The sequence below is a fragment of the Dipodomys ordii genome, unplaced genomic scaffold, assembly GCF_000151885.1.
Source record: "Dipodomys ordii isolate 6190 unplaced genomic scaffold, Dord_2.0 Scaffold52, whole genome shotgun sequence".
In the NCBI taxonomy this organism is placed as follows: Eukaryota; Metazoa; Chordata; class Mammalia; order Rodentia; family Heteromyidae; genus Dipodomys; species Dipodomys ordii.
In genome coordinates, this window is record NW_012267268.1 from 12,378,473 (window position 1) to 12,390,459 (window position 11,987).

The 11,987-nt window shown below is 43.2% G+C and overlaps 1 protein-coding gene across 2 annotated transcripts in view; it reads right to left on the reverse strand.

Moving 5' to 3' along the window:
* Ercc3 (excision repair cross-complementation group 3) overlaps positions 1-11,987 on the reverse strand; it is a 35,724-nt gene that overhangs the window by 8,565 nt on the left and 15,172 nt on the right. The window contains exons 10-13 of one of the 2 annotated variants that reach the window (XM_013020702.1): positions 10,517-10,719; positions 5,661-5,757; positions 4,075-4,192; positions 401-519 (exon numbers count right to left, since the gene is read on the reverse strand). In XM_013020702.1, coding sequence (XP_012876156.1) covers positions 401-519; positions 4,075-4,192; positions 5,661-5,757; positions 10,517-10,719 — 537 coding nt within the window. Of the gene's footprint in view, positions 1-400; positions 522-4,074; positions 4,193-5,660; positions 5,758-10,516; positions 10,720-11,987 lie in introns of those variants that run through there. The other variant, XM_013020701.1, reaches the window with a different exon arrangement.

Here is an 11,987-nt window from a genome sequence, read left to right on the forward strand (position 1 = left end):
CACACACACACACACACACACACACACACACACACACACACACACACACACACACACACACACACACACACACACACACCAGTGATGTCCTGTTAGTAGACCATAGGGAAGATTTTTGTCCCTGCTTCCACAGCTCCCCATCTACTTTCAAATTATGACACACACTAATGGTCACAGGACCTTAGTACCTTGGTACGTCACACCTGCCAGGCTAGCACAGTCCTGACCAATGGCTAGCACCTGTCCCCTGCAGGATACTCAGACAAATGAGTTTTAAGCAAGGCCTCTAATCCCCTATGTGTCTGCTTGAAGTTTGTCTCAGGCTGGTGCCTGATTTCTTCTGGAGGCCAGAGACCCAAAGAGGCCTTAGTTGTGATCTGAATGAAGACCAGATACATACCTTAAAGCTATAACCTTGATCTACCAAGAATCTCTGCCGCTTGGTAGAATATGCCATTTCCTGAGTGTCCTGGGAAACCAGTGAGTAGAAGAAGGCATTGTACTCCTCTGCAACCATGCCTGCAGGGAGAAGGGGAGAGAAGGCAGGAAAAGATCACACCAGCTGTTAGAACACCAGGAGCTAAGCGTCGCCATGGGAACTCTCAGCAGTCAGGAAATAACCACAGACTTCACGAAAATGAAAGCTTTCCTTGCTTTTAAGACCATTAAAAGCAACAATGGCTCATGCCTGTAATCCTACCTATGTAGGAGGCTGAGATCTGAGGCTCAAGATTCAAAGCCTGCCCAGCAAGACAAATCAAAGAGACTCTATTTCAAATTACCCAGCAAAAATTCAGGAGTGAGTATATGGCTCAAGTGATAGAGCACCAGCCTTGAGCAAAAAAGCTAAGCAAAAGCATAAGGCCCTGAGTTCAAGCCCAAGTACCAATACCCCCACCCCCCCAAAAAAAGTAAAAAAGTAAAAAGAAGGGCTGGGAAGGTGGCTCAGTGGTAAAGCGCTTGCCTTGCATGCTTGAGGCCCTGGGTTCGATTCCTCAGCACCCATAAGCAAAAAAAAAAAAAAAGCCAGAAGTGGCACTGTGGCTCAAGTGGTAGAGCGCTAGCCTTGAGCTGAAGAGCTGAGAGGCAGCGCCCAGGCTCAGAGTTCAGGCCCATGACCGGAGCCCCCAAAAATAAGTGAAAAGAAGGAACTTGAGGTATAGCTAGAGTGTTAGAACACTTGCCCAGCATGCACAAAGGGCCTGGATTTGACTGCCCGCACCAAAAGAGGAAAGAAAAAGTAAAAGACAATCCATGGGAGCTGGGAAGGTGGCTCAGTGGTAGAGCGCTTGCCTTGCATGCCTGAGGCCCTGGGTTCAATTCCTCAGCACTACATAAGCAAAAAGAAAAAAACTCGAAGTGGCGCTGTGGCTCAAGTGGTAGAGCGCTAGCCTTGAGCTGAAGAGCTGAGGGACAGCGCCCAGGCCCAGAGTTCAGGCTCCACGACCGGACCCCCCCCCCAAAAAAAAGACAATCCATGGAAGGAGAAATATTTGCAAATTATCTAACCAATAAGGGACTTGAACTTAAAATATACCAGAAACTATTAAAACTCAACAATAATAGAGTTACTTTATAATCCAATTATAAAATGGCCAGTGAACATACAAACTATTTATTGTGAACACTAATCAGGGAACTGTAAATCAAAGCCCCAATGAAGTATCGCTCTACTAGGATGGCAGAACCAACAAACAGATAGTCACAACTGTCACCAAGGATGTACAGGAAATGGAACTCTCACATATGCTGGTGAGAATGTAAAATGGTGTAACTGCTGCAGGATGATGTCTGGCAAGTCCTCAACACCTGAATCAGTAATTCCACTTTCCTACACACCCATCCATGAGAACAGAAACCATATCAATAGAATTATCTGTACAGAGTTTCATGGTGACATTATTCTAAAAACCTAAAAGCAGCAACAATCCAAATGTCTATCAATAGATGAATGGTGTAATATGTTAGTACTGGAGCAGAAATAGGCTCAAGTACTGACCCAAAAATATGACCTTCTAGAAAACATGATGCTGAGTGAATGCAGTGTCACAGAAGACCCTCAGATGTATGAGTTTCTTTATATGAAATGGCCACAATAGGCACACAGAAACAAAAAGAGATTTATGGTTGCTTAGAACTACGGGGTGGGAGCGAGGGGGAATGAGGGACCACTAATGAGTCAAATTTCCTTTGGGATATTTTATACATACACTGTGATGATGGTTGCATGACTTCTACTGTGAATTTACTAAAGCCCAGGTAACTAGATTTTTTTTTGGCAGTGGAATGGGGGGGGAGGTTGGTCTTGGGGCTTGAACTCTGGGCCTGGGCACTGTCCCTCAAGCTCTTCAGCTCAAGGCTAGCACTCCACCACTTGAGCCACAGCGCCACTTCCAGTTTTCTGGTGGTTTATTGGAGATAAGAGTCTCACAGACTTTTCTACCTTGGCTAGCTTTGAACCAAGATCCTCAGATCTCAGCCTCCTGAGTAGCTAGGATTACAGGCATTAGCCATCAATGCCCGGCCAGATTTTTTTTGGAAGTATAGGGGCTTGAAACTAGGCCTCTGGGCTTGCAAGGCAGGCAATCTACTATTGAACCACATTCTAACCTCTTTATTGGCTTTAGTTATTTTTCCAATAAGGTCCTGTGAAGCTCCTGTTTTGCTTTATTTTTCTAATAAGGTCTTGTGTTTTGCCTAGGAACAGCTCAGACTACAATCAATCCTCCTACCGCCTATGCTTCCCACATAGCTGGGATTACAGACATATGCTGCCACATCTGACTTGTTGGTTGATATGGGATCTCAGTAACTTTCTTTCTCAGATGAACTGGAACCAAAATCCTCCTGACTTTGGCCTCTAAGTAGCTAGGATTACAACCATGAACTACTATGTCAAGCCCTTAGAACTACCTATTTTAAGAAGAAAATTCTGGAAAGGAAAAACAGAAACTGGGACAGAAAATACTGAGGGTGAAAAATCAGATCCTTGACCATTTTATCCTCATATTTAAAATGTACTGCCTGTTAATTCAATTGCCTTATGAGAACTGAGAGATACAGAATGGGGCTAGATCACAAAATACAATTCTAATCAAATCTAAAGGGGTTTTCAAATTAGGTTTGCTTCTTTTCTGCATGGCAGAGTAAGAAGGAACCAATTGTATTATCTAGCTAGCAGCTTCCTGTATTGTTACATCAGCTCATCTCGCAAGTCTTTTGAGATATAGGTATGTCTCCCACACTTGAGGTGGCAAAAACAAAACCCACAGGACAAATAACTTGCCACAAACCACACAGTCAGTCTGCCACTAAGGAAAACAATGCTGTTATGACTATCTGTCCTGTCTCCATGTTTTTAAAATAATAAACTACCTGAATACAAAATATGATTCCAATAGACTGCTAATCCTTTCATTTCTGGAAATAAGGCTTCTATCTTTGTCTTAGGAGAAATGTGGTTATCTCTGAGCAGCAATGCCAGTCCCCTACATTTTCCTCATTGGGGTGTAGGCCCTGTTGCAACACTTAAAAGGGCCAAGATTTCCCTCACTCCCTTTAGTCAAAGATTGTGCAGAACTGACCTAGTTCCTCAGATCCTGAGTGAACCTCACCCAGAGAAGTGTTCTTCAGTGACTGGAAGTGGTGTATTTATTTGATTAGCTACCCAAGCAGTTCCTGCCAATCCCTCCTTTCCTCCTGACTTCCAACCGCTCTGCTTCCACTTATGGTCCTTCTGTGCTGACATCAGTAGGCCACCTTAGTATTATTAATATTTAGTATTATTAATATTAGTATTTATTAATACTAAGGCTACCTTAGTATTTATTAACAAAACTGCTCAGCACAGAGCATAGCCGTTTCAGTTCCAGGCCACTGCATGAAAAATACATACTTATGTACTCCTGGTATGGAAAGTAATGAGGACCAAGGAGTTCTGGTCCTTGTTATGGGATCCTCAGCCAAGGGCAAAGTTTACCCTCACTGCACACACCCATGGCTTACCCCTACCCTCGATCTAGCTGAAGTAGTACCCACCCACCTGAAGCACTAGATGAAGGATAGTACTTTTACCTTTTTTGGCTCGGAGCACCCGTCCGAGCCTCTGGGCCTCTTGCCGCCTGGAGCCACCGTGGGATGATATCTGAATGAGGACATTTGCTTCTGGCAGATCAAAGGATGTGTCACCTACCTACAGAAATGAAGCAGCTATGAGTGTGGAAAGGTTTTGTGTGTTTTTAATATATGAGTTAAAAAAGAAACCACCAGGCTCAGAATAGTGCGGGGATGAACCTTGAGCATGCTAAATACTACCACTGAGCTGCCTCCCCAGACCTGGCCTAGACTTTAAATAGTTCTGAAGATAATTTAGCTCTCTACACCTAGGTCCTGATGTTGCAGACACAGGTGAAGCAGTGGGTGGACCCCAGAAGGGCCCCTCGGAAACCTAGGTGAGTTCTAAGAGCCATTTGAAAGAATCACTGCACCACTGACCTACCACCATGACTCAGCAAAGTTCGGAGTGGATGAGGGTGACACAACTCGCTTTGAGTAATGGTTGCTCTTTTGGCTACAGAAATAGGTCTGCACGAAACCACTGGAACACGTATTTAATAACCAGAGACCAGCTCCACAGGGATATATCCTGTGTGGGCCACTGCCCTGGATCCTCACTGCAGGCCAGCTTTCAGCTTGTGAGTTAGGACCACTAAGGTACCCTAACACAGATATGATCACCATATAGGGAAATCTCATTTCCTCTGAGTTTTAGGTCTGCCTTCATCTGAGTGGTCTTCTAAAACACTGGGCCACAGCTTTTGGTAGCAGAATAAGGCGTTCCCTGAGCTGGGCCTGTGAAGTCTGCCTTGGTACTGGCCACCCACCATAATGGCACACCAGTGGCCAAGATGGAGGCTGCAAAATATTATAAAAAACTTAATTCTCACCTTGAGTATACAAAATGTAAACTCCACAAAATGTTCAATGACTTACTATATTTTACATGATCATTTCTGTAATTATCTGTAAGTTACAAATACATAAAATATAAATGTTTCTTTATATTATATACTTATTAAGGCAAGGAACTTTATAGGAAAACACATTTGTTCTCCTGAAGGCATACTTGGGAATAAACTATTGAGCAAATTACTGCATATCTGAAAGCACAGAGTATAACAGACCATCTGCACAAAATTATAAAGAATTACCTGGGTACCAGTGGCTCAAGACTGTAATCCTAGCTAGGGAGGAGATCTAAAGATGGTGGTTCAAAGCCAGCCTGGGCGCTAAGTCCCTAACTCCATCTAATTAAACACTAAAATGTTGAAAGTAGAGCTGTGGATTTAGTGGTGAGCACTAGTCCTAAGCAAAAATAAAACTCAGGAACAGCATCTAGCCCTTGTGTTCAAGCTCTAGGATGGACACACACACACAAAAGCAATATAATTTCTACATTCTAAAAAAGAGGAAGGAAAAGATTAAGGCTGCTTCTTGCATTACTCACAGCTAGTATCCCTGACCCTGTTTCCAGATGTAGGATATGTGGGAATGGAAAAGTGCATGGGAAGTCCATGAAAAATGAGTTATCATTATCCAGGAATTAGAATTTATCTCCAAGGATGCTAGGAACCTCATCCCCATTGGCATGCCATACAAACCTTGGATATGAAGATAGTGTTGATTTTGGGGTTGTGTTTGAAATTTTGGAGAATTTGCATCCTTTCTCCTTGGGATGTAGGACCATAGATATAAGGTCTAGAAAAGGACAAAGCTGTATTAGACTACATACAGGATCACACTTCCATTACTCCGAAAGCATGTCAGAAGAAAAAAGGGAGCCCAAACAAGCTCCCTTTCAGAGGAAGCCCTCTCTCAGCCTATCTTATAATCTACCATACTGGTTACTGTGCAACAGCACATGGAGGGTCATTCTCTCCCCTTGAAACACTCATTGCTGGGCAGTTTTTAAAGCTTCCCAATGACCCTAGCAATAGTGATTATGGTGATTACAAGAACAAAGGACACACCAGGTATCCAGGGCCTAAGTATGCCAAGCACTCACCTTAGGTATATTACCCCTTCCCAAAAAAAATAAAAATCCATACCTGCTAGGGTTTCTCAGAAATGTAAATAGGTAGGTTTCACGTTCCCAATTTATATACAGGAAACCTGGTCAGGAGTCCTAGAGGGTAGAATCCACTGTGCCTGTCAGACAGCCCAGGCCCATGGCCTTCAGGGCAGGATTCACAGGGTCTCAGACCCACTGCTTTTGCATACAGTGCTACCCAGTGCTATAAGAGGTCCGCACATGTGCCTAAAAATAAATCCCTTGCCTCCAGGGAGGTTGGGCAGGGCCTGGAAGAGCTATATACACAGGCTAAGAGCCTATGAGCAACCTAGCCACAAGCTACCTCCATGGCACTAACTGTGGTCCAGAGCACCACACAATCCCATCATTTTCTATACATCATGCTGGGGGAAAAAGTGGAAAGTCACATTTATGATGACAGCCTGTCTCTCATACTTAGGTTTTTAGGGGTTGTTTTCCTATTCACCCACCACGAGAAAATACGCAAATGGAAAATTGTACATTTCTGAAAGTTTCTTTCATGGCAAATGCAACAGAAGGGAACTATATGAGACACCAGGTACAAGAACCTTCTGTGGTGAGCAAGGGTAGCCACACCACAGAGAAGCAAACAACTTCACTGAAGTAACGCAGTTCCAAAGAGGACTCAGACGCAAGTCCAGTGTCACTCCAAAGATGAGGCTCTGCCTACTACCCCCACATTGCCACATAACCCTAAGTCTCTACTGTAACATAGTTTGGTGACAGCCATTCCCTTCTTCGGGAAATGGGAATGAAGGAACTAAAAACTTCAGAAGCTTGGAGACCAGGAATGGAGCAAGGCCCAGGATCCACAGTATTATTTCAAAACCAAGAAAAACAAGACAAACAAAAATACTTTCTATATTTAAAGGCGAGAGGTACAAAAGATTATAAACAAAGCTATAAGTAACATTCCATTACACAAGACCATCACAATTGGTTATCTTTTCCTCTGCCACTTTAGCTCAGCATTGATAATTATCAGGTAAATTAACATCTCTGCCCAAACAGATGCCTAAAGACTGCAGCAAGCCTCAGGTGTTCCCTCAGGTGCAGGGAAGCCACTCTGTGGGTTCAGGAAGAAACTGGATGGCACTGCAGGAGGAAGGATAGAAAGGAAAGGTGTTTTTTAAAAATGATACAGCGAATACATGCACTGTCACTTTCTTGCTTAAATGAACATAGATGCTACAGTAAAGGACTAAAATGACACACACCAACCAAGAGAACAGAGAGGAAATAAAGAGCAGAGGAAATAACAGCAGATGAGAGAAGTGGTAACATTGTAGAAATAAAAAGCAGACAGATGCAGGCATAACCTCACTAACACTCTAGAGAAGAAGGCACCTAAGCTGGTTGAGGGCAAGCCAATACAGTACAAACCCATTTTATCTGCAAAACCAATCCCCAGTGGCAATGGAAGGCAGCATGGTAGGTAAGATGCCAGCAGGTCTGGCAGTAAGTATGTGAGAAGCACATACTCTCAATCCCACATCCAGCATAACTTCTCTCACCTGACAGGAACCAGAACCCTAGATCTAAGCAAGGCCTGCAGAGCTGAGAGTGAAGGCAAGGCAGAAAATGAAGCAGGGAGAGGAAGCACATCCTCAAAGTCAACCCCAATACCCCACAACCTCTTCTCCTCAACTATATACTGATACCCAGGTGATTGAAAAATTCATCTCTAGAGAAAACACAAGAGAAAAGACTTAGAGACATTGGAACTAAATCAAGCTTGTGACAAAATATCCAGTTCATTCACCTGATCACTCTACAGAGAGAACCACAAGTCAGCATGTTGACTGAGCTAGAGATAGATGTCAGATTTTGGTGACTGGCTCTCAAACAAATTGTAGTCTGATTACTAAAATTTAGGAAGTCCCTAAAAATAGAGTCAAAGAATCAAAGCAAACACACCGAGAAAAAACAGTAAAGGGTATAGAACAAAACTTCCAAAGCTTCCAGAGTCTCAAAATTACTATTAAGAACTTTTAATAGTTTATAAAAGCTTCAACAGAAGGGTTGAAAGATAAAAGGATGAAAATAGAAGGAAAAAAGATTGGAGGAGCTGTTAAAAAAAAATCGCTGGGCACTGGTGGCTCACACATATAATCCTAGCTACTCAGGAGACTGAGATCTGAGGATCTCAGTTCAAAGCTAGCCTGGGTAGAAAAGGCTGTGAGACTCTTATCTCCAATAAACCACTAGAAAACCAGAAGTGATGCTATAGCTCAAGTGGTAGAGTGCTCTCCTTGAGCTGAAAAGCTGAGGAACAGCAAGCGCCTGGGTCCAGAGTTCAAGCCCCATAACCGACACACACACACACACACACACACACACACACACACACACACACACACAAAGCCTCTAACATTTGACCAACACAAAGGACAAAAAGAATAGAGAACAGAGGTGATTAACAAATAAAAATTTTCAGAAGGAAAAGAACATAAAGAAAAAAGATTGAGATATATCATTCAGAAATTTTACAGGGGGCAGATGCTACCTAACAGCTTCCTGAGAAGAGAGAGATATACATCACTACAGATACAGAGGAATTAGAGTGTACCAGACTTCCAGAAAGCTTCGATGGAAACTCCAGTGTTAATACCCAGTCATAACCAAACTATAAATGAAAGCCAAGACATCTGCAAGCACTCAAAGTTCTAGCAACTTTCCCTTCTTCATACCTTCTCTCAGGAATCTACTAGACATGTGCTCCAATACAGTGATTGGCCAAGAGGTGATCTGGACTGGGAGAAGGTCAAAGGAGTTTATAAGGTGATCTCCAAAGATGCTAGTGGTGTCTATAGTCCTATAGCAAGCTGGCTAGAGCAGAGCCAAGTAGGATAAACTGCTGGATCCCACTAAGGAAAGCAAGTAACTGAACTGAGAAATTACCTGACTCTACTGAGAGATGAAGGGTCTAGAGAGGCAGTAACTAGACAATTCCAAAAAAACAAATATTTACAGTATATGGCTTTATTTGGACAATACTTATATAGGGCAAAAATAATATAACAGTGATTACTAATTTAGCCTCAAACTTGTGCTATTCCCATATTGGAGGATGGCAAGAAAGAAATAAAGGAAATAGAGATTAGTACATTTAAGTGAAATCTTCAACTTCGCACAGTAGAAGTTAACAGGCAATTCTTCGACTAATCCAAAAATTACTGTATAAGCTATCAAAAACAAAGAGAATAACAACAAAGAAAACGGCTGCCTTTATGGAAAGAAGGCAAACAGGTATGAGCAACTGCCGTTTCTCATACAGTCTACATGGTAACTTTGATGAAAAGGAAAATCTAAGTTTAATGAAGGTACAATTTTAGATACTACCGAAACTTAATCTTTCTACACCTGTTTTCCCATCTATAAAATGGGATAGCTCATATGGATGAGTGAGAACTAAAAAAAACATACACTTAAAGGCAGGAAAGTCTGTGAGACTCTTAACTTCAATAAACCAGTAGAAAACCAGAAGTGGCGCTGTGGCTCAAGTGGTAGAGCGTTCACCTTGAGCTGAAGAGTGCAGGGACAGCGCCCAAGCCCAGAGTTCAAGCCCCTTGATGGACAAAAACAAAACAAAATAACAACAAAAAAAAATGGGGCTGGGAAGGTGGCTCAGTGGCAGAGCACTTGCCTTGCATGCATGAGGCCCTGGGTTCGATTCCTCAGCACCACATAAGCAAAAAGAAAAAAAGCCGGAAGTGGCGCTGTGGCTCAAGTGGTAGAGCGCTAGCCTTGAGCTGAAGAGCTGAGGGACAGTGGCCAGGCCCAGAGTTCAGGCCCCACGACCGGAGCCAACCCCACTCCACCCTCCAAAAAAAGAAAACATACAACTAAGTACTTGTAGCACCTGGCTTACTAAAAAGAGAAGCTGGTCTGTATTCACTCTCTCCCATCTCCCATTGTGAAAAAGGATTACAGAAGGTTCTGAACTGGGACACTTGAAGCCCTGCATTGCTGTAGGAGGAAGCACAGACCTTTCTCCTTACTTGACAAGCAACTCTCCCCTTGCCAGGTTCTCAACACAGGCAGGGCAGCTGGGATGCTGGCCTAGCCATCCTGCTTTCCCAGCCCCTGGACGACACAGTGTGGCCTCCAACCCACCCTCAGTTCTCACTCAGTTTGAAACAACCAGCGCCAACTCCCATCTGCCTTTGGAACTGATTCAAGACAGTGCCCATACAGTTTAGCATGATTCACTGGCCTGCTCTCAGGGATAAGAAAAGCCATGTTCACCTTTTTACAGGTGCTAACCTCCAACTCTACCTTCTCTGTCTTATCTCTGTCCTGTGACCAAAGAAAGAGAAACAGATCTTTAGATCGTAAGAAGTTTCTGAAAGCCTCAGGGAAGATACAAGTATCTTCTGCACTCAATGCATTTGCTATTCTTACTTGTTTAGCCGAATGGCATATTCCTTCAAGGCAAATACATTGTCAGCAAAGACAATAATCTTGTCGTTCCTCCTTTCATGAAACTTAATCAGAAACTGGCAAGCTCTGAACTTGTTGGGGTTCATGGTGTATAGTAAGATTCGTTTCTTCGTTTTGATTGCCACATACTCCCGGTAAAACTCAGGGGACATTGGACACCAAACCTAGAATGCAATAAGAACCACCAATCATTTTGCAAGCTTAAACAAATTGCAAGTAAAAAACATTTATTTTGGGGGGGAGAGGAGAGGGGGTTGGTCGTTGGGCTTGAACTCTGGGCCTGGGCACCGTCTCTGAGCTCTTCAGCTCAAGGCTAGCACTCTACCACTTGAATCACAGCACCACTTCCAGTTTTCTGGTGGTTTATTGGAGATAAGTCTCACAGACTTTCCTGCCCCAGCTGGCTTTGAACAACGATCTTCAGATCTCAGCCTCCTGGGGAGCTAAGATTACAGACTTGAGCCACCAGCATCTGGCTATAAGTGGAATTTTTTTTAAAAAAAAAATCTTATTGTAAAGATACTGTACAGAGGGGTTACAGTTACATGAGTGAGGTAATGAGTACATTTCCTATCCAGCGTTGTTACCCCTTCCTTTGTTTTTCCCCTATCATCCCTTCCTCCCCAATTCTACCCTCCTCGTAAGTGGAATTTTTTTTTCTTTTTTCTTTTTTTTTTTTTTTTTTGTCGGTTGGGGGCTTGAACTCTGGGCCTGGGCACTGTCCCTCAGCTCTTCAGCTCAAGGTGAGCACTCTACCACTTGAACTACAGCGCCACTTCCGGTTTTCTGGTGGTTTATTGGAGATAGGAGTCTCATGGTCTCTCCCGCCCGGGCTGGCTTTGACCCGAGATCCTCAGATCTCAGCCTCCTGAGTAGCTAGGATTACAGGCGTGAGCCACCAGCGCCCGGCTGTAAGTGGAATTTTTTTTTAAGCCACTGTTCCAAAATGATACAACTACCATCACAATATAAGGTATCTTGCTATCTCTCTCTCTCTTCCTCTCTCACAAATCAAAAGGAAAAAAGTCAGAGACGGACACATATAAGCCTGCATTCACCTACATTATTTAAAAAACTAAGCAAAATATATTTTATATTAAATTTTTAAAAAGTAGGAGGGGGGACCAAGATGGCGACGGGGCAGTAGGGAAACGCCACAGCTCTCTCCAACCAAAAAGAGAGTTCGAGTTCCAACGCTTAATCTCCCCAAGAGACCAACAACAACAAAAAGACTAACACTCAGAGAAAAACCAGAGGCAGAAAATAACAAAAAAAGAGAGAAAAAGAAGAATTTCAGAACAGAGAAAAGCGAAGACCCCTCCCCCAACCTTTACTGGCCTAGAACCCTTAGCCAGGGCAATAAGGCAAGAAAAAGACATTAAAGGGATCCGCATAGGGAAAGAAGAAGTTAAACTATCCCTTTTTGCAGACG